This window comes from Oncorhynchus tshawytscha, linkage group LG10 (assembly GCF_018296145.1).
Source record: "Oncorhynchus tshawytscha isolate Ot180627B linkage group LG10, Otsh_v2.0, whole genome shotgun sequence".
Taxonomy (NCBI): Eukaryota; Metazoa; Chordata; class Actinopteri; order Salmoniformes; family Salmonidae; genus Oncorhynchus; species Oncorhynchus tshawytscha.
The window spans coordinates 3,761,207-3,788,209 of record NC_056438.1 but is presented as its reverse complement, the minus strand read 5'-3'; the positions used below and the strand labels follow the sequence as shown (position 1 = coordinate 3,788,209).

Here is a 27,003-nt window from a genome sequence, read left to right as displayed (position 1 = left end):
TCCCTGTGTTGTGAATCACATGCATTGGTCCGCCAGGCTAATGTGAAATAACTTGATTACCTGGGCTCCTGTTTTAAACATGTTTATTTCCTGTATGGCTACGGTTTTAAATATGTTTATTTCCTGTATGGCTACGGTTTTAAATATGTTTATTTCCTGTATGGCTACTGTTTTAAATATGTTTATTTCCTGTATGGCTACGGTTTTAAATATGTTTATTTCCTGTATGGCTACGGTTTTAAATATGTTTATTTCCTGTATGGCTACGGTTTTAAACATGTTTATTTCCTGTATGGCTACCTGTTTTAAACATGTTTATTTCCTGTATGGCTACGGTTTTTAACATGTTTATTTCCTGTATGGCTACTGTTTTAAATATGTTTATTTCTGGTAGGGCTACGGTTTTTAACATGATTACTGAATAAAAATATAAACGAAACATGCAACAATTTCAAATATTTTACTGAGTTACAGTTCATATAAGGAAATCGTTCAATTGAATTAAATTCTTTAGTTAATTAATTATTTAGCCCATTATCTATGGATTTCACGACTGGGCAAGAGTGTAGCCATGGGTGGTCCTTAGAGGGAAAAGGCCCAGCCACTGGGGAGCCAGGCCCAGCCAACCAGATTGAGTTCATCCCCAGAAAAGGGTTTTATTACAGACAGAAATACTCCTCTGCACCCCCCCCACCCCCCTCCCCTCAGACAGTCCTGCAGATAAAGAAAAGGTCCTGAGCTGGCGGGGTTACACATGGTCTTCTGTTGTGAGGCCGGTTGGACGTACTACCGAATTCTCTAAAAACGATATTAGAGGCAGGCGGCTTATGGTAGAAAAAGGAACATTAAATTCTCTGGAAAGAGCTCTGGTGGACATTTCTGGAGTCAGCATGACAACTGCACGCTCCCTCTAAACTTGAGACATCTGTGGCATTGTATTGTGTGATAAAACTGCACATTTTAAAGTGCCCGTTTATTTTCCCCAGCACAAGGTGCACCTGTGTAATTTCTCCACAACATTTGAGAGAAATAATATTTTGTGCATATGGAACATTTCTAGGATTTTTTTTTTGTTGCTCTTGAAACAAACAATACTGTTACGTTTATATTTTTGTACAGTCTGGTAGGGCTACCGTTTTTAACATGTCTATTTCCGGTAGGGCTACCATTTTTAACATGTCTATTTCTGGTAGGGCTACCGTTTTTAACATGTCTATTTCCGGTAGGGCTACCGTTTTTAACGTGTATATTTCCGGTAGGGCTACCGTTTTTAACATGTCTATTTCCGGTAGGGCTACCGTTTTTAACATGTCTATTTCCGGTAGGGCTACCGTTTTTAACATGTCCATTTCCGGTAGGGCTACCGTTTTTAACATGTCTATTTCCGGTAGGGCTACCGTTTTTAACGTGTATATTTCCGGTAGGGCTACCGTTTTTAACATGTCTATTTCCGGTAGGGCTACCGTTTTTAACATGTCTATTTCCGGTAGGGCTACCGTTTTTAACATGTCTATTTCCGGTAGGGCTACCGTTTTTAACGTGTATATTTCCGGTAGGGCTACCGTTTTTAACATGTCTATTTCCGGTAGGGCTACCGTTTTTAACATGTCTATTTCCGGTAGGGCTACCGTTTTTAACATGTCTATTTCCGGTAGTGCTACCATTTTTAACATATATATTTCCGGTAGGGCTACCGTTCCAGGCTGAGGAGAATGATCAGCTGGATTTACTGATGGAGACAGAGGGGCTGAGAAAGTCTATCCACAAACTGGGGACTATCATCACTACCAGGTCAGTCTATATCAGATGGGGTCCATCATCACTACCAGGTCAGTCTATATCAGATGGGGTCCATCATCACTACCAGGTCAGTCTATATCCGCTGGGGTCCATCATCACTACCAGGTCAGTCTATATCAGCTGGGGTCCATCATCACTACCAGGTCAGTCTATATCAGCTGGGGTCCATCATCACTACCAGGTCTGTCTATATCCGCTGGGGTCTATCACCACTACCAGGTCAGTGTCGTCAGGTGGACCAGTCTCCGAAAGGTGGCTGATTCACGTCCCGGGAGGAGCGATGGAATGGTGGGACGTGAACTTGCTGCTGGTATCAGAGATAAAATATGAATAAACAAATAAATAAATAATGAATTAAAAATGAAATGAAACAATTCATATAAATTAAATTAAAATAATGACATCATGATTGTCGTCCCAAGTGCGGTGGCGAGCCAGAGTGAGGCGTCGGGTGTGGGACTGGAGCAGTGCATCGTGGGTCTCCCAGCCTGCGTAACCATAATGACCAGAGACAAGGCCGGCGGACCATGCAGGAGCGGCAATGCCATCCTGTCTGCTGAGGTGGGGGGCCGACACGCACGTTCAGCTAAACTAACACAAACTAAGCTAATGTATGCTACGCTATGCTACGTTACGCTAAACTAAGATAAAATAAATGAATGTATGCTATGTTAAGCTAAGCTATGCTACGTTACGCTAAACTAAGATAAAATAAATGAATGCATGCTACGCTATGCTAAGCTATGCTACGTTACGCTAAACTAAGATAAAATAAATGAATGCATGCTACGCTATGCTAAGCTATGCTACGTTACGCTAAACTAAGATAAAATAAACGAATGTATGCTACGCTATCCTAAGCTATGCTACGTTACACTAAACTAATTACCATCCATGGATAAATAGTGTTGTTATATCTCCTTCCAGGTGTGTACTCCAGATGGTAGCGTGGCGGACGGGGAGATACTCGACTATAAGAACGGAACATATGATTTTGTTTACACTGTAAACAAGGAAGGAGAGTTTTCATTGGCTCTCCGGCTCTATGACCAACACATCAAAGGAAGTCCCTTCAGACTCAGAGTTACCAGGTCCCCTGACCCTGAGGTAATGAGAGGATCTTCACTTTATATATTATCTACCTCACTTGCTTTGGCAATGTTAACACATGTTTCCCATGCCAATAAAGCCCTTAAATTGAATTGAATTGAGAGACCCCACAGAGCCCCAGGACAGCAACACAATTAGACCCAACCAAATCATGGGAAAACAAAAAGATAATTACTTAACACATTGGAGAGACTCCACAAAAAAACTGAGCAAACTAGAAATACTATTTGGCCCTAAACAGAAAGTACACAGTGACAGGATACCTTAAATTTGGATCAATGTTCAGACTCACTGAGAATAGCCTTGCTATTGAGAAAGGCCGCCGTAGGCAGACATGGCTCTCAAGAGAAGACAGGCTATGTGCACACTGCCCACAAAATGAGGTGGAAACTGAGCTGCACTTCCTAACCTCCTGCCAAATGTATAACCATTTTAGAGACACATATTCCCCTCAGATTACACAGACCCACAAAAAATTTGAAAACAAATCCAATTTTGATAAACTCCCATATCCACTGGGTGAAATACCACAGTGTGCCATCACAGCAGCAAGATTTGTGACCTGTTGCAATAAGAAAAGGTCAACCAGTGAAGAACAAACACCATTGTAGATACAAACAATATTTATGTTTATTTATTTTCCTGTTACAACACTCTCTCTCTCATATATATATATAGAGAGAGAGAGAGAGAGAGAGAGAGAGAGAGAGAGAGAGAGAGAGAGAGAGAGAGAGAGAGAGAGAGAGAGAGAGAGAGAGAGAGAGAGAGAGAGAGAGAGAGAGAGAGAGAGAGAGAGAGAGAGAGAGAGAGAGAGAGAGAGAGAGAGAGAGAGAGAGAGAGAGAGAGAGAGAGAGAGAGAGAGAGAGAGAGAGAGAGAGAGAGAGAGAGAGAGAGAGAGAGAGAGAGAGAGAGAGAGAGAGAGAGAGAGAGAGAGAGAGAGAGAGAGAGAGACTATTCACTTTGTATGTTGTCTACCTCACTTGCTTTGGCAATGTTAACATGTTTCCCATGCCAATAAAGCAATTGAATTGAGACAGAGAAAAGACTCATGGCTCGACAATGTCAAGACAGCCTCACTGCTACCCAGAATACACTGCAAGATTTACTGCAGGGAGAGGGGTTGAGAACAATAGAGGGAAGGAGGGAGGGGAAACAAGAGAGGCAAAGAGAGAAAACAAAGCAGAGAAGATGGTGTTAAATTAGGACGATGGAAAGTTTTTTTTGGAGTACTGTCTACTGTCCCTCTAACTCCATGTTCAATGTATTTTCCAGGAGTCTCCTCCCACCACCACAGCCACCTCTCTGACGGCCACCGCCACCCCGTCTACAGGCTCCTCTGAGGGGGCTAAGCGGAGAGGAAAGTCCCCTGGGAGTAAGAAGAAGGGGTCCAGGAGGACAGGCAGTGCCCTGGGAACACCCAGACGCAAAGAGAATCCCATCGAAGATGATCTCATCTTCAGGATCGGTGAGAGAGGGAGATCTGTCCATTTTTATTTATTTTTCTCTCTCTGTCTCTCTGTCTGTCTGTCTGTCTGCCTCTCCCTCTGTTTGTTTCTCTCTCTGTTTGTTTCTCTCTCTGTCTGTCTCTCTGTCTGTCTGTCTGTCTGTTTCTCTCTCTCTCTGTCTCTCTCGCTGTCTGTCTCTCTCGCTGTCTGTCTCTCTCTCTGTTTGTTTCTCTCTCTTTCTTTGTCTGTTTCTCTGTCTGCTTCTCTGTCTGTCTGTCTGTCTGTCTGTCTGTCTGTCTGTCTGTCTGTCTGTCTGTCTGTCTGTCTGTCTGTCTGTCTGTCTGTCTGTCTGTCTGTCTGTCTGTCTGTCTGTCTGTCTGTCTGTCTGTCTGTCTCTCTTTTCTCTTTCTCTGTCTGCTTCTCTCTTTGTCTGTTTCTCTGTCTGTTTCTCTGTCTGTCTGTCTGTCTGTCTGTCTGTCTGTCTGTCTGTCTGTCTGTCTGTCTGTCTGTCTGTCTGTCTGTCTGTCTGTCTGTCTGTCTCTCTTTGTCTGTCTGTCTGTCTGTCTCTCTTTCTCTGTCTGCTTCTCTCTTTGTCTGTTTCTCTGTCTGTTTCTCTGTCTGTTTCTCTGTCTGTTTCTCTGTCTGTTTCTCTGTCTGTCTGTCTGTCTGTCTGTCTGTCTGTCTGTCTGTCTGTCTGTCTGTCTGTCTGTCTGTCTCTGTCTGTCTGTCTGTCTGTCTGTCTGTCTGTCTGTCTGTCTGTCTGTCTGTCTGTCTGTCTGTCTGTCCGTCCGTCTGTCTGTCCGTTTGTTTGTTTGTTTCTCTCTCTGTCTGCTTCTCTCTTTATTTCTCTCTCTAGCTCTAGTTTTTCCATGAATAATGTTTTCACTCTGTGCACTCCAGGTACTAAGGGGAGAAATAAAGGAGAGTTTACTAACCTGCAGGGTGTGTCGGCATCCTCCAATGGCAGGATTCTAATAGCAGACAGCAATAACCAGTGTGTCCAGGTAAACACACACACACACACACACACACACACACACACACACACACACACACACACACACACACACACACACACACACACACACACACACACACACACACACACACACACACACACACACACACACACACAGTGGCAGAATTTTGATTGTTTGTGTGTGTGTGTGTCTGTCCCTCCCCCATGGACAGATCTTCTCTAATGAGGGGGAATTTAACAGTCGTTTTGGGGTGAGGGGTCGGTCGCCAGGTCAACTCCAACGACCAACCGGTGTGGCTGTTCACCCCAACGGTGACATCATCATCGCCGACTACGACAACAAGTGGGTCAGCATCTTCTCCAGCGAGGGCAAATACAAGGTGAGCATACAGGTGACATACAGGTGACATACAGGGGACATACAGGGGACATACAGGGGACATACAGGAGACATACAGGTGACATACAGGAGACATACAGGAGACATACAGGAGACATACAGGTGATTTACAGGTGATTTACAGGTGACATACAGGTGACATACAGGAGACATACAGGTGATTTACAGGTGACATACAGGTGATTTACAGGTGATTTACAGGTGACATACAGGAGACATACAGGAGACATACAGGTGATTTACAGGCGACATACAGGAGACATATAGGTGACATACAGGTGACATACAGGAGACATACAGGAGACATACAGGTGACATACAGGCGACATACAGGCGACATACAGGTGACATACAGGAGACATATAGGTGACATACAGGAGACATACAGGAGACATATAGGTGACATACAGGCGACATACAGGTGACATATAGGTGACATACAGGAGACATATAGGTGACATACAGGAGACATACAGGAGACATATAGGTGACATACAGGAGACATACAGGAGACATACAGGTGACATACAGGAGACATACAGGAGACATACAGGTGACATACAGGAGACATATAGGTGACATACAGGAGACATATAGGTGACATACAGGAGACATACAGGAGACATATAGGTGACATACAGGAGACATACAGGTGACATACAGGAGACATATAGGAGACATACAGGCGACATATAGGCAGGCACGTGCACAGATAGAGGTCTAAGGGTACCTGACCATCTTCCCTACAGAAAAGCGAACTTTCAGATTGGTGTTGTTTTTTATTATAACATTTTAATGTCACTTTAAGTCTACTTTCTTATGTTCTTTGGCCACCCTCATAACGTCACATGGCGATCTTATTATAATGGGCAAACGATCGTTTATTCATCTGGTACGTCCATATGTAACCTCCTACATTAGAACAAGAGAGGGGCTTGTGTCAAAACACAGAAGTTAGCTAGCTAACGTTACCGTGTGGACACTTGAATATTGACAGGTCTTTGGATGAATCACATTTTTCAAACATTTAATGCAACGTTACACAGCTTTTACCCTGAATTCATATGGCGCCATCGACGACACAGCGTCAGTCAAGAAAGTCAGAGAAAGAAAGTTAATGCCGAGTGAGAATGATGTTTAATTTTCAGTCTTCTGCCGTGAATGATTCATCCCATACACAGAGACTGTAATTGTCACAGTGGCTTTGATACATGTTCTCCTGTGTTCCAACACCGGAGGAGGTCGGTGCCGTTCAAGATGAGGGAGGACCATCATTATTTTCATCAGCATGACCTTATTTCTATTACAGCATACTGGATGATTCATATTCCATTCACCTCAATGTAACAGTGATGGGTTTAGGTTTAAGTTACTACAAATGTTCCCCATCATGAGGTTGCTACAACCTAAAGCTTAGGAATGAAAGTTTACAACGTAGCTCGAGAGGATCTTGAGTAATCAAGGTGACAGAAAGTGACACAATACCGCCTTTAACACTATTGCCTGCATCTACCTGACATAGGTTGTAATCATTAGTCTAACAGTTTCAAGCGAGAGTTTCTATTGGACAAATTCAGGTATGTTTATCCTTTGCTTCCATTTAAGAAATATATTTTTTAAAGAATTGGCGGAATGAATACACCCCTGATCACACGCAAACACAGTTCACTGTCATAGCAGCCACATACAAACTGCATGATCCCTTTTATTGTTTTATAATTCCTTCTCGCTCTCCTCCACTCACATTTTCCCTTCGCTTGTGGACTTCACTGCACAACACATCAGCTCTCTGTGACCAGGTGAAAAAAAAAGCTTTTCCAAGCCAAACCTTCATACCGTAACCGCTAACCGCTACACACAGCCTACATCATTGTCACCATTATTAGCTAACGTCATAGTGAAAATAGCTACTGGAACCAACGCGTTAGAAAACCCGCTACGATCATGCAGTACAGTGTACAGTCAGCAAACAGTTTAGCAGTTACACGTGCAGGACCCGTTGGCAATACATTAATAAAACCAAAAGCTTACCTTGACACTTACCAGTGTTGGATAGCCATAGTCAGCTAGCTAACATAGCATCCCTCTGTTATAGCCAGCTAGCTAACATAGCATCCCTCTGTTAGAACCAGCTAGCTAACATAGCATCCCTCTTTTATAGCCAGCTAGCTAACATAGCATCTTTCTCTGTTTGAGCCGGGTGTTTGAGCAGGCTAAATTAGCTAGCTGCATTTGCTAGCTAAGTAAGTGAAATTGAAAAAAAAATACAACAACTACCGTTCAAAAGTTTGGGGTCACTTATAAATGTCCTTGTTTTTGAAAAGAAAAGCACATTTTTTTGTCCGTTAAAATAACCTCAAAATGATCAGAAATCCAGTGTAGACATTGTTAATGTTGTAAATGACTATTGTAGCTGGAGACGGCAGATTTTTTTTTAATGGAATATTTAGACAGGCGTACAGAGGCCCATTATCAGCAACCATCACTCCTGTGTTCCAATGGCACGTTGTGTTAGCTAATCCAAGTTTATCGTTTTAAAAGGCTAATTGATCATTAGAAAACCCTTTTGAAATTGTTAGCACAGCTGAAAACTGTTGTTCTGATTAAAGAAGCAGTAAAACTGGCCTTCTTTAGACTAGTTGAGTACTCGGAGCATCAGCATTTGTGGGTTTGATTATAGGCTCAAAATGGCCAGAAACAAATAACTTTCTTCTGAAACTCATCAGTCTATTCTTGTTCTGAGAAATGAAGGCTAGCAATTGCGAGAAATTGCCAAGAAACTGAAGATCTCGTACAACGCTGTGTACTACTCCCTTCACAGAACAGCACAAACTAGTTTTAGAAACAGACACCTCACAAGTCCTCAGCTGGCAGCTTCATTAATAAATAGTACCTGCAAAACACCAGTCTCAATGTCAACAGTGAAGAGGCAACTCCGGGATGCTGGCCTTTTAGGCAGAGTTCCGCTGTCCAGTGTCTGTGTTATTTTGCCTATCTTAATCTTTTCTTTTTGTTGGCCAGTCTGAGATATGGCTTTTTCTTTGGCCAGCATCCCGGAGTCGCCACTTCACAGTTGAAGTTATCTAAAAAGGATAACTTTTTTTAATGTTTCACTATTTTTATTTTTATGAAATTCCCTGAGGAGGATGGTCCTCCCCTTCCTCCTGCACAGTCATACATTTTTAATTCAACTGTATTAAGTTGTTTCCTTTTTTAGCTATATTATTAACTAGCTAGCTAGCCAACTGCATATTACTGATTAGCTAGCTAGCTGACCGGAAGCTGCATATCATTACTAGCTAGCCAGCTGCACATTATTGGTTAACTAGCCAGCTGCATACCAGCTAGCCAGTTAACCGGCAGTGGCACACAACGTTACTAGCTAGCCAGCTGTATATCTTTGGCTAGTTAGCCAGCTGACTGGAAGCTGCATAACGTTACTCCCACATTTTGTTACTTTACAGCCTTGTCCCAATGGATTAAATTATTTTTTCCCCTCATCAAGCTACACACAATATCCTATAATGACAAAGTAAAAACAGTAAAAAAAAATATATTTTTGCACATATATAAAAAATACACAACTGAAATATTACATTTACATAAGTACTCAGATCCTTTACTCAGTAATTTGTTGAAACACCTTTGGCAGTGATTACAGCCTCGAGTCTACTTGGGTATGACGCTACAAACTTGGCACACTTATATTTGGAGAGTTTCTCCCATTCTTCTCTGCAGATCCTCTCAAGGTCTGTCAGGTTGGATGGGAAGAGTCTCTGCACAGCTATTTTCAGGTCTCTCCAAATGTTCGATTGGGTTCAAGTCCAGGCTCTGGCTAGGCCACTTAAGGACATTCAAAGAATTTTCCGGAAGCCACTCCTGCATTGTCTTGGCTGTGTGCTTAGGGTTGTTGTCCTGATGGAAGGTGAACCTTCACCCCAGTCTGAGGTCCTGAGCGCTCTGTAGCAGGTTTTCATTAAGGATCTCTCTGTACTTTGCTCTGTTCATTTCTCCCTTGATCCTGACTAGTCTCCCAGTCCCTGCCGCTGAAAAACATCCCCCCCGCATCATGCTGCCACCACCATGCTGCACCTTAGGGATGGTGCCAGGTTTCCTCCAGATGTTCAATATCGGTTGTCGTTCTGGAAGGTTCTCCCATCTCCACAGAGGAACACTAGAGCTCTGTCAGAGTGACCATCGGGTTCTTGGTCACCTCCCTGACAAAGGCCCGTCTCCCCCGTTTGCTCAGTTTTGCCAGCGGCCAGCCAACTCTTGGAAGAGTCTTGGTAGTTCCAAACTTCTTCCATTTAAGAATGATGGAGGCCACTGTGTTCTTAGAGACCTTCAATGCTTCATAAATGTTGTGGTACCTTTCCCCAGATCTGTACCTCGACACAATCCTGTCTCAGAGCTCTATGGACAATTCCTTCGACCTCATGGCTTGGTTTTTGATCTGACAGCTGTGTGCCTTTCTAAATCATGACCAATCAATCAAATTTACCACAGGTGGACTCCAATCAAGTTGATCAATGGAAACAGGATGCACCTGCACATATTTACACGTTTCATAGCAAAGGGTCTGAATACTTATGCAAATAAGGTTTCAGTTTGTTTTTATTTTTATAAATTCACAAAAATCTTCGGAAAATCTTCGCTTTGTCATTATAGGATATTGTGTTTAGATTGCTGAGTACATGTTTTAATATAATCCATTTTAGAATAAGGAACATAACAAAATGGCACTTTTGTTCAGGCAATTCTTTTTTTTTGTGGGGGGGGGTACTTTGAGCACAACAATCTACAGGTGACATATAAGTGACATAAAAGTGACATACAGGTAACTTTATTCTATTTTCAGACCAAGCTGTCCTCTGATTGGTTGTGTTGGCTGTATGCCAGGCCTACCTGTCCTCTGATTGGTTGTGTCATCTGTCTGTCTGTCAGGCCAAGCTGGGCTCTGGTAGGCTAATGGGACCAAAGGGCGTGTCAGTGGATCAGAACGGCCATGTGATCGTCGTTGACAACAAGGCATGCACCGTCTTCATCTTCCAGCCAACCGGCAAGCTCGTTTCTAAATTCGGTAGCCGCGGCAACGGAGACAAACAGTTTGCAGGTGTGTTGATGATGAAGCTGAGGGTCATGATGGTGATGATGATGGGAATGATAATGATGGTGATGATGATGGGAATGATAATGATGGTGATGATCATGATCCATCTCTCCACCTCCTCTCCTCCTCTCTCCACTTCCTCTTCATCTCTCCTTCTCTCTCCACCTCCTCTCTCCACCTCCTCTTCATTTGTCCTCTCCTCTCTCCACTTACTCCTTTCCTCCTCTCTCCACCTCCTCTTCATTTGTCCTCTCCTCTCTCCACTTACTCATTTCCTTCTCTCTCCACCTCGTTTCCTTCTCTCTCCACCTTCTTGCCTCCTCTCTCCTCTCTTCCGACCAGGTCCTCATTTTGCAGCCGTCAACAACAACAATGAGATCATAGTGACAGACTTTCACAACCACTCAGTCAAGGTAAGCAACTAACTTATCAGGACACTTCCACCCAATATTTACTAGGTCTGGTGGATCAACTAAACATGACCTTCGTTAATTAAACCAACAGAATGAATGGGAACAAGTCCTGGTTCAATTTAAAAAAGTCCCCATTTTTCTCCCTCCCTCCCAGGTGTTCACCCCAGAGGGAGAGCTGCTGCTGAAGTTTGGATCTAACGGAGAGGGCAACGGTCAGTTTAATGCTCCTACAGGCGTGGCCGTCGATGTGAATGGGAACATCATTGTAGCTGACTGGGGCAACAGCCGCATACAGGTATAGTTTAATATATATATATATATAGATACAGTACCAGTCATACAGGTACAGTTTTATATAGATATATATATATACAGTACCAGTCATACAGGTATAGTTTAATATAGATATATATTTATATACAGTACCAGTCATACAGGTATAGTTTTATATAGATATATATCTATACATACAGTACCAGTCATACAGGTATAGTTTTATATAGATAAATATATAGATATATATATATATAGATATACAGTACCAGTCATACAGGTATAGTTATATATATATATATATATAGATATACAGTACCAGTCATACAGGTATAGTTTTATATAGATATATATATAGATATATATATATATGGATATACAGTACCAGTCATACAGGTATAGTTTTATATAGATAAATATATATATATAGATATATATATAGATATATATATAGATATATATATAGATATAGATATACAGTACCAGTCATACAGGTATAGTTTAATATATATATATATATATATAGATATACAGTACCAGTCATACAGGTATAGTTTAATATATATATATAGATATAGATATAGATATATATATATATATATATAGATATACAGTACCAGTCATACAGGTATAGTTTAATATAGATATATATATGTATAGATATATATCTATATATACAGTACCAGTCATACAGGTATAGTTTTATATATAGATATATATATAGATATACAGTACCAGTCATACAGGTATAGTTTAATATATATATATAGATATAGATATATATATATATATATATAGATATACAGTACCAGTCATACAGGTATAGTTTAATATAGATATATATATGTATAGATATATATCTATATATACAGTACCAGTCATACAGGTATAGTTTAATATATATATATATATATATGTATGTATAGATATATATCTATATATACAGTAGCAGTCATACAGGTATAGTATATATTTTATATATATATATATATATATATATATATATATATATATATATATATATATATAGATATAGATATAGATATACAGTACCAGTCATACAGGTATAGTTTTATATAGATATATATATATATATATATATAGATATACAGTACCAGTCATACAGGTATAGTTTAATATATATATATAGATATACAGTACCAGTCATACAGGTATAGTTTTATATATAGATATATCTATAGATATACAGAACCAGTCAAAAGTTTGGACACACCCACTCATTCAAGGGTTTTTCTTTTTACTCTTTTCTACATTGTAGAATAATAGTAAAGACATCAAAACTATGAAAAAACACATACGCAATCATGTAGTAACAAAAAAAAAAAGTGTTAAATAAATCAGTATATTGTTTAGATTTTAGATTCTTCAAAGTAGCCACCCTTTGCCTTGATGACAGCTTTGCACACTCTTTGCATTCTCTCAACCAGCTTCATGAGGTAAACACCTGGAAAGCATTTAAATTAACAGGTGTGCCTTTGCTGCAAAGAAACCACTACTAAAGGACACCAATAAGAAGAAGAGACTTGCTTGGGCCAAGAAACACGAGCAATGGACATTAGACCGGTGGCAATCTGTCCTTTGGTCTGATGAGTCCAAATTTGAGATTTTTGATTCCAAACCCGCTGTGTCTTTGTGAGACCCAGAGTAGGTGACCGGATGATCTCCGCATGTCTGGTGTTCCCACCGTGAAGCATGGAGGAGGAGGTGTGATTGTGTGGTGGTGCTTTGCTGGTGACACTGTCAGTGATTTTTTTTTAAACCGCATGGCTACCACAGCATTCTGGAGCGATACGCCATCCCATCTGGTTTGCACTTAGTGGGACTATCATTTGTTTTTCAACAGGACCCAACACACCTCCAGGCTGTGTAAGGGCTATTTGCCCAAAAAGGAGAGTGATGGAGTGCTGCAACAGATGACCTGGCCTCCACAATCACCGAACCTCAACACTCAACCCAATTGAGATGGTTTGGGATGAGTTGGACCGCAGAGTGAAGGAAAAACAGCCAACAAGTGCTCAGAATATGTGGGAACTTCTTCAAGACTGTTGGAAAAGCATTCCAGGTGAAGCTGGCTGAGAGAATGCCACATCCACAACAGCCACATATATAATATAGGTAATGTATTTAACCAGGCAAGTTAGTTATGAACAAATTCTAATTTACAATGACAGCCTACCCCGGACCATTGTGCTCTGCCCTATTGGACTCCCAATCACAGCTGGATGTGATACAGCCTGGATTTGAACCACTGTAGTGACTTCTCTTGCACTGAGATGCAGTGCCTTAGACCGCTGCACCACTCAGTGCATTCAGAAAGTGTTCATATCCTTTAAATGAATCCATAAATATATGTTTTTCCTCACCCATCTATACACAATACCCCATAATGACATCACAATACCCCATAATGACATCACAATACCCCATAATGACAAAGTGAAAACATAGTTTTAGAAATGTTTGCAAATTTACTGAAAATTAAGTACAGAAATAATTTATTGACATAATTATTCACACCCCTGAGTCAATACAGCGGTTACAGCTGTGAGTGTTTCTGGGTAAGTCTTTAAGAGCTGTGAGTGTTTCTGGGTAAGTCTCTAAGAGCTGTGAGTGTTTCTGGGTAAGTCTCTAAGAGCTGTGAGTGTTTCTGGGTAAGTCTCTAAGAGCTGTGAGTGTTTCTGGGTAAGTCTCTAAGAGCTGTGAGTGTTTCTGGGTAAGTCTCTAAGAGCTGTGAGTGTTTCTGGGTAAGTCTCTAAGAGCTGTGAGTCTTTCTGGGTAAGTCTCTAAGAGCTGTGAGTCTTTCTGGGTAAGTCTCTAAGAGCTGTGAGTGTTTCTGGGTAAGTCTCTAAGAGCTGTGAGTGTTTCTGGGTAAGTCTCTAAGAGCTGTGAGTGTTTCTGGGTAAGTCTCTAAGAGCTGTGAGTATTTCTGGATAAGTCTCTAAGAGCTGTGAGTGTTTCTGGGTAAGTCTCTAAGAGCTGTGAGTGTTTCTGGGTAAGTCTCTAAGAGCTGTGAGTGTTTCTGGGTAAGTCTCTACGAGCTGTGAGTCTTTCTGGGTAAGTCTCTAAGAGCTGTGAGTCTTTCTGGGTAAGTCTCTAAGAGCTGTGCGTCTTTCTGGGTAAGTCTCTAAGAGCTGTGAGTGTTTCTGGGTAAGTCTCTAAGAGATGTGAGTCTTTCTGGGTAAGTCTCTAAGAACTGTGAGTGTTTCTGGGTAAGTCTCTAAGAGCTGTGCGTCTTTCTGGGTAAGTCTCTAAGAGCTGTGAGTGTTTCTGGGTAAGTCTCTAAGAGCTGTGCGTCTTTCTGGGTAAGTCTCTAAGAGCTGTGAGTCTTTCTGGGTAAGTCTCTAAGAGCTGTGAGTCTTTCTGGGTAAGTCTCTAAGAGCTTTCCAAACCTGGATTATTTTTTTAAGTTCTTCAAACTCTGTCAAAGTGGTTGTTGATCATTGCTAGATTTTAAGTCTTGCCATAGATTGTCATTCAGATTTAAGTCGAAGCTGTAACTCGGACCATTCACTGTCTACTTGGTAAGCAACTTCAGTGTAGATTTGGTCTTGTGTTTTAGGTTATGGTTTTGCTGGAAGGTGATTTAGTCTCCCAGTGTCTAGTGGAAAGCAGACTGAACCAGGTTTTCCTCTAGGATTTTGCCTCTGCTTATCTCCATTTTGTTAAAAAAAAATCACTCCCCCAAAACTCCCCAGTCCTAAACGATTACAAGCATACCCATAACATGATGCAGCCACCGCCATGCTTGTACATATGGAGAGTTTTACTCAGTGATGTGTTGTGTTGGATTTGCTCCAATCATGACACTTGTATTCAGGACAAAAAGTTAATTTCTTTATCACATTTTTTGCCGTATTTACAGCCTTGTTGTAAACAGGATGAATGTTTTGGAATATTTTTTATTCTGTACAGGCTTCCTTCTTTTCATTCTGTCAATTAGGTTCGTATTGTGGAGTAACTACAATGCTGTTGGTCCATCCTCAGTTTTCTCCTATCAAAGCCATTAGACTCTGTAATTGTTTTAAAGTCACCTTTGGCCTCATGGTGAAATCCCTGAGCGGTTTCCTTCCTCTTCGGCAACTGAGTTAGGAAGGACGCCTGTATATTTGTAGTCACTGGGTGTATTGATACATCATCCAAAGTGTAATTAATAACTTCACCATGCTTAAAGGGGTATTCAATTTCTGCTTTGTATATTTCCACCTATCTACCCATTGGTGCCCTTCTTTGCGAGGCATTGGAAAACCTCCATGTTTTTTTGTGGTTTAATCTGTGTGTGAAATGCACTGCTCGACTGAGGGACCTTACCATTATCTGTATGTGTGGGGTACAGAGATGACGTAGTCATTCAAAAATCATGTTAAATATGATTATTGCACACAGAGTGAGTCCATATAACATATTATGTTACTCCTGAACTATTATGTCACCCCCCCCCCAAAAAGGGGTTGAATACTTATTGACTCATTTCAGCTTTTCATTGTTAATGAATTTGTAAAAAAAAAAATTAAAAAGTGAAAAACATCCACTTTGACATTATGGGGTATTGTGTGTATGCCAGTGATAAACATGTCATCCATTTTAAATTCAGGCTGTAACACAACAAAATGTGGGAAAAGTCAAACGTGTGAATACTTTCTGAAGACAGGTACAAAAGTATTATCTTCATAATTATCTTCATAATTCTTACACAGATATCAACATTCAAAAAGTATTTTCATAATTCTATCCTCCCCCTCTCCTCTTCAGGTGTTTGACGGTAGTGGCTCCTTCCTGTCCTATATCAACACATCAGCTGACCCTCTCTACGGACCTCAGGGTCTGGCTCTCACCTCTGATGGACACGTGGTGGTGGCCGACTCTGGGAACCACTGTTTCAAGGTCTACAGATACCTACAGTAATAGAGGGAGTGAGAAGAGAGATGGAGAGATGGATGGACAGAACCACTGTTTCAAGGTCTACAGATACCTACAGTAATAGAGGGAGGGAGGTATGGGAGAATGGATGGAGGGAGAAGAGAGATGGAGAGATGGATGGACAGAATCACCGTTTCAAGGTCTACCACTTCCTGGTGTGAACTTAAATGACGACCAATCAAATCTGCTCCTCTCTGACGACACGTCACTCATCTGCCTTACTATTGGCCAGAGCTGCACAGTGAGAGCATTGGTCCTGAGACCTACCTCTCGGCTTGCCAAAATGATGTCACAGCTCCCCATCCCACCGTGGAAACCTGTTAATCTGACTCAATATCAAACTAATCTCAACCTGTTAATCTGACTCAATATCAAACTAATCTCAACCTATTCATCTGACTCAATATCAAACTAATCTCAACCTGTTAATCTGACTCAATATCAAACTAATCTCAACCTATTAATCTGACTCAATATCAAACTAATCTCAACCTGTTCATCTGACTCAATATCAAACTAATCTCAACCTGTTAATCTGACTCAATATCAAACTAATCTCAACCTGTTAATCTGACTCAATATCAAACTAATCTCAACCTGTTAATCTGACTCAATATCAAACTAATCTCAACCTGTTAATCTGACTCAATATCAAACTAATCTCAACCTGTTAATCTGACTCAATATCAAACTAATCTCAACCTGTTAATCTGACTCAATATCAAACTAATCTCACCCTGTTTACCTGACTCAATATCAAACTAATCTCACCCTGTTAATCTGACTCAATATCAAACTAATCTCAACCTGTTAATCTGACTCAATATCAAACTAATCTCAACCTGTTAATCTGACTCAATATTAAACTAATGTCAACCTGTTAATCTGACTCAATATCAAACTAATCTCAACCTGTTAATCTGACTCAATATCAAACTAATCTCAACCTGTTTATCTGTGGAGATTACCTATGGAGTCTACAGAACAATATATAAATTGTACGTATGGGTTCTAGAGAACGATACAAATTGTTCGTATGGGTTCTAGAGAACAATACAAATTGTTCAAATGGGTTCTAGAGAACGATACTGATAAATGTATGTTCTATAGAATAATAATATTTATAGTTCGTTTGCGGATCGTTGTCTGCAAAATCAATAAGGAATGCTCAGTAATGTTCAAGAACGTGGCTATGGTTATTCTAACACTCCACAGATATATTAATAAATCAATCAATTGATGATTGGTTGATTTGATTGATTGAGCTAAAAGGCAACTTGCGACTTTACACTTGGATAAGGTATTTATTCAACCATACAATTTTTCAGAAGAAAATAAAATACTGGGTGCTTTCCAAATTGCTTCCCTACGTAGTGCACTACGTAGTGCACTACGTAGGGAACAAAGTGCTATTTGGGAGACGGACACAGTTGAAAGATAACATGGAAGAGTATATATATTATCCTTATTATTAATACCGATCAATAACCATTTGCAAACTAACTCTCATCAATGCTGTTTTCACCCCCCCATTAGAAAAAAAACAAAACAATATACCATTTTAGAAGTAGGGCTCAGCACGATTTAAATCCAAAGGTCCTTTCCGATTGAACCGTGAATGCAGTCTCCAGGAACGAGGGAACATTGCCTTTTGAATTTCTATTACGCTATAGCGTAGATCTTCATGAATTGAGCCCTTAATATTTGATTAATAAGTTATTTTCTTGTTAAGGATTCCAAATGAGTTTCTTTATGATTAAGTGTGCTGTTGCTTGTCAGTACAGTAATATATCACTCATAACGGAATACCAGAGTATTCTAGAACAATTCCACTGTTTTCTAGAAGAAGAAAAAACATAGTATTCTAGAAGCATGCTTTTTGTTTTTAGTCACTGTATCAATAGATCTCAACGGAACTCAACCGAAACAATGGAATTGCCATGGAAACGGCCATGGGGGAAAGATCCTGAATCTCTTCATTGCCCCCCAGCAAAATTAGCCTACATTTAGGCTATTGTTAACATTTGTATTTCACGGTATGTTGAGGTAAAAATCAGAGTATAATGCTTGTATGGATGTCAACCCCAACACGTCATCATTACCAATCAACCGCATTACAGTTAAAAAAAACTTCCACCACCAATTTCTGTATGCTAACGATGCTAACCAGCTTATACGAACGGGAGTTCACATTTAGCAGTCATTTCTTAAATCTAGAAAGGGACAACTTCCACATATCATGCAGCGAAAACAGACAAATATATCCAATTTGGACTTCAGTAACCACACTGTGGGCCTCTTACAATACATACATCATGATGGATTTGACAAATATCCTCTCGGTTACATCAGATTTGTTGAATGTGCTCCAATCTGGTCAACGGAATATCTGCGTTCCATTGACTGCTTTACCGCATCTATCTGTTATGATCCAACAGTGTTCTGTTAGAATCATATTCAGAGTTCCAAAATTCCGGGAAGTTCCCTAAAAATTCAAAGCAGGTTTTCCAGAAATCCTGGTTGTAAGATTCCCGGAATCAGGAAGGAATATGCAGGAAATCCTAGAATTTTATAACTTAGATTTCTGGAAAGTCTGCATGGAAATATGGGGAAATAAAAAGCACTTTTCAAACCTGTATCCATACCATGGGGTAGCTGTCTGTTCTGCCCCTCAACAAGGCAGTTAACCCCACTGTTCCTAGGCCGTCATTGAAAATAAGAATTGGTTCTTAATTAACTGACTTGCCTCGTTAAATAATGGTAAATAAATATAGAATACTGTAACATCTGTAGGCTAATGGGAAGGATTGGATGAGGAATCAGGGGGTTGTGTGCCAAATGGAACCCTGTTTCCCAGAGCCCTATGGACCTTGGTCGAAGTTAGGCACGACACTGGGTGCTATGTAGGATACTGACTATCAAACAAATGTCTACCCTACATTTCCAACACTTATAGGAAGTGCCCCAACAATACTGAAGAACATTTCGGTTCACATTCTGAATGTATTTATGTTATTATTTATTATTTGGGGTTATTTATTCCTGGGGCGCAGTACTACTATGGGCTGACCCTGTAAAACAACACCTATCATACTACTATGACTGACCCTGTAAAACAACACCTATCATACTACTATGACTGACCCTGTATAACAACACCTATCATACTACTATGACTGACCCTGTAAAACAACACCTATCATACTACTATGACTGACCCTGTAAAACAACACCTATCATACTACTATGACTGACCCTGTAAAACAACACCTATCATACTACTATGACTGACCCTGTAAAACAACACCTATCATACTACTATGGGCTGACCCTGTAAAACAACACCTATCATACTACTATGGGCTGACCCTGTAAAACAACACCTATCATACTACTATGGGCTGACCCTGTAAAACAACACCTATCATACTACTATGACTGACCCTGTAAAACAACACCTATCATACTACTATGACTGACCCTGTAAAACAGCACAATACACTGGACCTATCATACTACTATGACTGACCCTGTAAAACAGCACAATACACTATAATACTACTATGGTGTATGTAACAATAAAACATAATTTAAAACTAATAATTTTGGGGTGTTTATAAATGCTATTTATTTATTATGGAATAATGTATGTATATATGTATTTATGTTTTCATGTAAATCATCTGAATACTACCATGGTACCTATTGTACATGTCGTTTTCATGTAAATCATCTGAAAACTATTATGGTACCTATTGTACATGTTGTTTTCATGTAAATCATCTGAATACTACTCTGTTACCCATCGTATATGTTGTTTTCATGTAAATCATCTGAATACCACTATAGTACCCATTGTACATGTTGTTTTAATGTAAATCATCTGAATACTACTCTGTTACCCATCGTATATGTTGTTTTCATGTAAATCATCTGAATACTACTATAGTACCCATTGTACATGTTGTTTTCATGTAAATCATCTGAATACTATTATGGTACCTATTGTACATGTTGATTTCATGTAAATCATCTGAATACTACTATAGTACCCATTGTACATGTTGTTTTCATGTAAATCATCTGAATACTATTATGGTACCTATTGTACATGTTGTTTTCATGTAAATCATCTGAATACTACTATAATACCCATTGTACATGTTGTTTTCATGTAAATCATTTGAATACTACTATAGTACCCATTGTACATGTTGTTTTCATGTAAATCATCTGAATACTACCATGGACACATTGTGCATGTTGATTTCATGTAAATCATCTGAATACTACTATAGTACCCGTTGTACATGTTGTTTTCATGTAAATCATCTGAATACTATTATGGTACCTATTGTACATGTTGATTTCATGTAAATCATCTGAATACCACTATAGAATTCAGTGTACATGTTTTTTTAATGTAAATCATCTGAATACTACTATAGTACCCATTGTACATGTTGTTTTCATGTAAATCATCTGAATACTACTATAGTACCCATTGTACATGTTGTTTTCATGTAAATCATCTGAATACTACTATAATACCCATTGTACATGTTGTTTTCATGTAAATCATTTGAATACTACTATAGTACCCATTGTACATGTTGTTTTCATGTAAATCATCTGAATACTACCATGGACACATTGTGCATGTTGATTTCATGTAAATCATCTGAATACTACCATGGTACTCATTGTACATGTTATTTTCATGTAAATCATTTGAATACTACTATAGTACCCATTGTACATGTTCTTTTCATGTAAATCATCTGAATACTACCATGGACACATTGTGCATGTTGTTTTCATGTAAATCATCTGAATACTACCATGGTACCCATTGTACATGTTATTTTCATGTAAATCATTTGAATACTACTATAGTACCCATTGTACATGTTCTTTTCATGTAAATCATCTGAATACTACCATGGACACATTGTGCATGTTGATTTCATGTAAATCATCTGAATACTACTATAGTACCCATTGTACATGTTGTTTTCATGTAAATCATTTGAATACTACTGTAGTACCCGTTGTACATGTTGTTTTCATGTAAATCATCTGAATACTACTATAGTACCCATTGTACATGTTGTTTTCATGTAAATCATTTGAATACTACTGTAGTACCCGTTGTACATGTTGTTTTCATGTAAATCATTTGAATACTACTATAGTACCCATTGTACATGTTGTTTTCATGTAAATCATCTGAATACTACCATGGACACATTGTGCATGTTGATTTCATGTAAATCATCTGAATACTACCATGGTACTCATTGTACATGTTATTTTCATGTAAATCATTTGAATACTACTATAGTACCCATTGTACATGTTCTTTTCATGTAAATCATCTGAATACCACTATTGCACTCTTGTTGTTATTCTATTTATAGCCTAAATGCATGATCAAGTTTTCTATTTTATTTATATTCATTATGGTGTCATGTTCAAATCAAATTTTGCTCATCTGCGATGGACGACGTTTGTGCTGATTGTTTTACGAATGTGTTTCGTGACGATAATTTTTTTCAGAGAACAGAATGCAGAGACGAAGGAATGAACCGACTTCTTCATCTCATTATTTGACACACACAGCCTTACTTTCATTCATGTTTTCATTAGTTACACAGCCTTACTTTCATTCATGTTTTCATTAGTTACACAGCCTTACTTTCATTCATGTTTTCATTAGTTACACAGCCTTACTTTCATTCATGTTTTCATTAGACACATAGCCTTACTTTCATTCATGTTTTCATTAGACACACAGCCTTACATTCATTCATGTTTTCATTAGACACACAGCCTTACTTTCATTCATGTTTTCATTAGACACACAGCCTTACATTCATTCATGTTTTCATTAGACACACAGCCTTACTTTCATTCATGTTTTCATTAGACACACAGCCTTACATTCATTCATGTTTTCATTAGACACACAGCCTTACATTCATTCATGTTTTCATTAGACACACAGCCTTACATTCATTCATGCTGCCATTTAACAGGAATGTTCTTTTCCCATTGTTGTCATGTTATTTTCTAATTGTTTTAACGATATAGTAGGTCACTTTCTCAGTTTAGGTCTTTAAGTTCTACTCTGTATCTCACTCTGTCTGCCCCTTACATAGCACCCTGTCCCCTACGTAGTGCACTAGTGTTGACCAAAGCCCTATGTAGTGCACTAATGTTGACCTATCCCTTCCGGAGTGCACTAGTGTTGACCTATACCCTACGTAGTGCACTACTGTTGACCAGAGCCCTATGTTGAAAGTTGTGCACTATATAGGGAATAGGGTGCCATTTGGGAGACAAGCCTGTGTAACATTATTTATATATATATATATATCACTGTTCTTAATCCTGGTCCATGGGACCCACATGGGGTGCAGGGATTAGTTCCAACCCAGCACTAACACACCCGTTAACAGCTATAGTCAAGGTTTGATGATTAGTTGATCAGCTGTAGCCTGTTAGTTAGTGCTGGGATGGCACTAAACTCTGCACAGGACCAGGGTCGTCCACCAGTGACGACATCACTTCCTTGTTGACCTTGACCTTCAACCCTTGTTTTCTCGGTACTAACGTGACACAGAAATAAAGCAGTGATTCAAGACGTTGTGTTGCGCGTGTGATTTGACTGTTCATTCACAAACCATGCTGTTCACAACAACCACTGGATGGAAGCAGAGATGATGCAAAGAACCCTGAAACCTTGACATGACTGGGAAAGGGACAGGGGGGGATACCTGGTCAGTTGCCCATAGATGCTGATCTGGGGTCAGTTTTGAATTTCCCCCACTAATGGTTAAGGTTAGGATTGGGGGAGGGGAAGCTGATCTGGGGTCACGCTGATTCTAGATCTGTACGTTGGGGGGGTGGGGGGTAACAAGATGTAGACAAATTGAATCAGATTCCTATATGTTCTACCTGGAGCATGTCAAATACAAATGGCATCAAGTACACAGTACATGTAATATCTGACTTATATGGGTCGCATTCAGACTTAACAGAAGTGTTGCATGTACTGTATAGAAAATAACACAAGAGACTTATGAACTCGGCCTTCTAAGATGTCCGATACAGACCGTGCACAGACCTTTTCAGGTGGCAGGTGCTCTGACCCCCCCCGCATTTCGTCACAATTGTTTTAACGATATAGTCGGTCACTTTCTCAGTTCTTTAGGTCTTTAGGTTCTACTCTGTATCTCACTCTGTCTGCCTGCCCCCTCTGCAAGCCTTCTAAAGACGTGATTGACACGGGGAAAAGAGGGTGGGCTATCAAGTCAAATTTGGTCACAAACATGTGTTTAGCAGATGGAGTGAAATGCTTTTGTTTCTTGCTCCGACATCGCAGTAATACCTATATCAGCTGATCGTTGATAACCTTCATTTTACTAGACAAGTCAGTTAAGTTCACTAGGGTAGGGGGCAGCATTCGGAATTTTGGATGAAAAGCGTGCCAAAAGTAAACTGCCTGCTACTCAGGCCCAGAACCTAGGATATGCATATAATTGGTTAAATGGGATAGAAAACACTCTAAAGTTTCCAAAACTGTTTGAATGATGTCTGTGACTATAACAGAACTCATATGGCAGGAAAAAACCTGAGGAAAATCCTAAAACAAACATTTATTGTGGAACTGGGATTCCTGGGAGTGCATTCCGATCAAGATCATCAAAGGTAAGTGAATATTTATAACGCTATTTCTGACTTTTCTGACACCTCTCCTTTTTTGGAAAATGACTGTATGTTTTTCAGTGGCTAGGTGCTGACCTAACATAATCGCAAGGTGTGCTTTCGCCATAAAGCCTTTTTGAAATCTGACACAGCAGTTGCATTAAGGAGAAGTTTATCTATAATTCCATGCATAACACTTGTATCTTTTATGTTCTTGACGCAACCCATCCCGTTAGCGGGATCATTTTCATCAACAACCGCTGAATTGCAGAGCGCCACATTCAAAAACAATTACTAAAACTATTTATTTTCATGAAATCACAAGTGCAATATAAATATTGCAAAACACAGCTTATCTTTTTGTTAATCCACCTGTCGTGTCAGATTTTGAAAATATGCTTTACAGCGAAAGCAATCCAAGTGTTTGTGTAAGTTTATCGATCACTAGACAAAACGTTATGAACACCTAGCATCAAAGTAGCTTGGTGACGAAAATCAGAAAAGCAATAAAATGAATCGCTTACCTTTGATGATCTTCAGATGTTTTCACTCATGAGACTCCCAGTTACACATTAAAATGTTCCTTTTGTTCCATAAAGATTATTTTTATATTCAAAATTTGTTTATAATATAATTCCATTTGTTTGGCGTATTATGTTCAGAAATCCACAGGCTTGAGCGGTCACGACAACGCAGACGAAAATTCCAAATAGTATCCGTAATGTCCACAGAAACATGTCAAACGTTTTTTATAATCAATCCTCAGGTTGTTTTGAAAATATACAATCAATAATATATCAACCGCGACAGTGTCTTTTTTAGTAGGAGAGGGAGACACAATGGCTGCCCCACTCTGTTGCGCCAGCAAATCTCATGCGAACACCCAGCTATCTACTGACGCAACGTTATCTTTCTCGCTCATTTTTCAAACTAAAAGCCTGAAACTAAGTCTAAAGACTGTTGACACATTGAGGAAGCGATAGGAAAAGGAATCTGGTTGATATCTCTTTAAATGGAGGGAAGGCAGGCTATGGAACATGGAGCTTTCAAAATAGAAGCAACTTCCTGGTTTGATTTCCCTCAGGTTTTCACCTGCAATATAAGTTCTGTTATACTCACAGACAATTTTTTGACAGTTTTGGAAACTTTAGAGTGTTTTCTATCCTAATATGTCAATTATATGCATATTCTAGCATCTGGGCCTGAGAAATAGGCTGTTTACTTTGGGAACGTTATTTTTCCAAACATAAAAATAGTGCCCCCTAGCTGAAAGAGGTTATCAATGTTTATTATGAGTATTTCTGTAATTTGATGTGGCTCTCTGCACTTTCACCGGATGTTTGTTTGAGACAATGCATTTCTGAACATAACACACCAATCTAAAATGAGATTTTTGGACATAAAGATGAACTTTATTGAACAAAACACACATTTATTGTGTAACTTGAAGTCCTGTGAGTGCCATCTGATGAAGATCATTAAAGGTGAGTGATTAATTTAATCACTATTTCTGACTTTTGTGACCCCTCTCCTTGGCTGGAAAATGGCTGTATGGTTTTCTGTGACTAGGTGCTGACCTAACATAATCATTTGGTGTGCTTTTGCCGTAAAGCCTATTTGAAATCGGACACTGTGGCTGGATTTACAAGAAGTTTATCTTTAAAATTATGTATAATACTTGTATGTTTGAGGAATTTTAATGATGGGATTTCTGTTGTTTTGAATTTGGCGCCCTGCAATTTCACTGGCTGTTGGCGAGGTCGGACACTACCGTTTCACATATCCCAGAGAAGTTAATCACTTACCTTTGATGATCTTCATATGGTTACACTCACAAGTCTCCCAGTTACCCAATAAATCTTTGTTTTGTTCGATAAAGTCCCTCTTTATTTTCAAAAACCTCCGTTTTGTTAGCACGTTTTGTTCAGTAATCCATTGTCTCAAACAACATCAGGTGAAATTGCAGAGCGTGAAACTCAACAAAACAGAAATTCTCATAATGAACATACATGGGGCGGCAGGGTAGCCTAGTGGTTAGAGCGTTGGACTAGTAACCGGAAGGTTGCAAGTTCAAACCCCAGAGCTGACAAGGTACAAATCTGTCGTTCTGCTCCTGAACAGGCAGTTAACCCCATGTTCCTAGGCCGTCATTGAAAATAAGAATTTGTTCTTAACTGACTTGCCTAGTTAAATAAAGGTAAAATAAAAAAATAAAAAAATAAAAAACATATACTATTATATATATATATATATATATACCTAGTTAAAAAAAATACATAAAAGATACAAGTGGTATACTTCAGTTTAAAGATAAACTTCTTGTTAATCCAACCGCTGTGTCAGATTTCAAAAAGGATTTACGGCGAAAGCAAACCAGCAGACAAATTATTACAAACAGTAACCAGCCAAGTAGAGGAGTAACAAAAGTCAGAAATAGCAATAAAATTAATCACTTACCTTTGATGATCTTCATATGGTTGCACTCACAAGACTCCATGTTACACAATAAATGTTTGCTTGAAGGTACCACGTTCATCTGTACAAACAATAGTACGCAAGTATAAAAACCATGGGACCACGCAGCCGTCATACCACTAAGGAAGGAGACGCGTTCTGTCTCCTAGAGATGAACGTACTTTGGTGCGAAAAGTGCAAATCAATCCCAGAACAACAGCAAAGGACCTTGTGAAGAAGCTGGAGGAAACGGGTACAAAAGTATCTATTTCCAAAGTAAAATGAGTCCTAAATCGACATAACCTGAAAGGTCGCTCAGCAAGGAAGAAGCCACTGCTCCAATACTGCCATAAAAAAGCCAGACTATGGTT

General features: G+C 39.4%; 1 protein-coding gene across 3 annotated transcripts in view; it reads left to right on the top strand.

The window, feature by feature from the left end:
- The window catches only part of LOC112239580 (tripartite motif-containing protein 2), a 30,269-nt gene extending 10,662 nt beyond the window's left edge, over window positions 1-19,607 (top strand). For all 3 annotated transcript variants that reach the window (XM_042328023.1, XM_042328024.1, XM_042328021.1), the window contains 10 exons: window positions 1,689-1,791; window positions 2,223-2,361; window positions 2,728-2,907; window positions 4,183-4,375; window positions 5,256-5,359; window positions 5,547-5,714; window positions 10,679-10,847; window positions 11,187-11,257; window positions 11,412-11,552; window positions 16,301-19,607. In XM_042328023.1, coding sequence (XP_042183957.1) covers window positions 1,689-1,791; window positions 2,223-2,361; window positions 2,728-2,907; window positions 4,183-4,375; window positions 5,256-5,359; window positions 5,547-5,714; window positions 10,679-10,847; window positions 11,187-11,257; window positions 11,412-11,552; window positions 16,301-16,453 — 1,421 coding nt within the window. In that variant the 3' untranslated portion in view covers window positions 16,454-19,607. The remainder of the gene's footprint in view (window positions 1-1,688; window positions 1,792-2,222; window positions 2,362-2,727; window positions 2,908-4,182; window positions 4,376-5,255; window positions 5,360-5,546; window positions 5,715-10,678; window positions 10,848-11,186; window positions 11,258-11,411; window positions 11,553-16,300) is intronic.
- The last annotated feature ends 7,396 nt before the right edge of the window (window positions 19,608-27,003 follow it).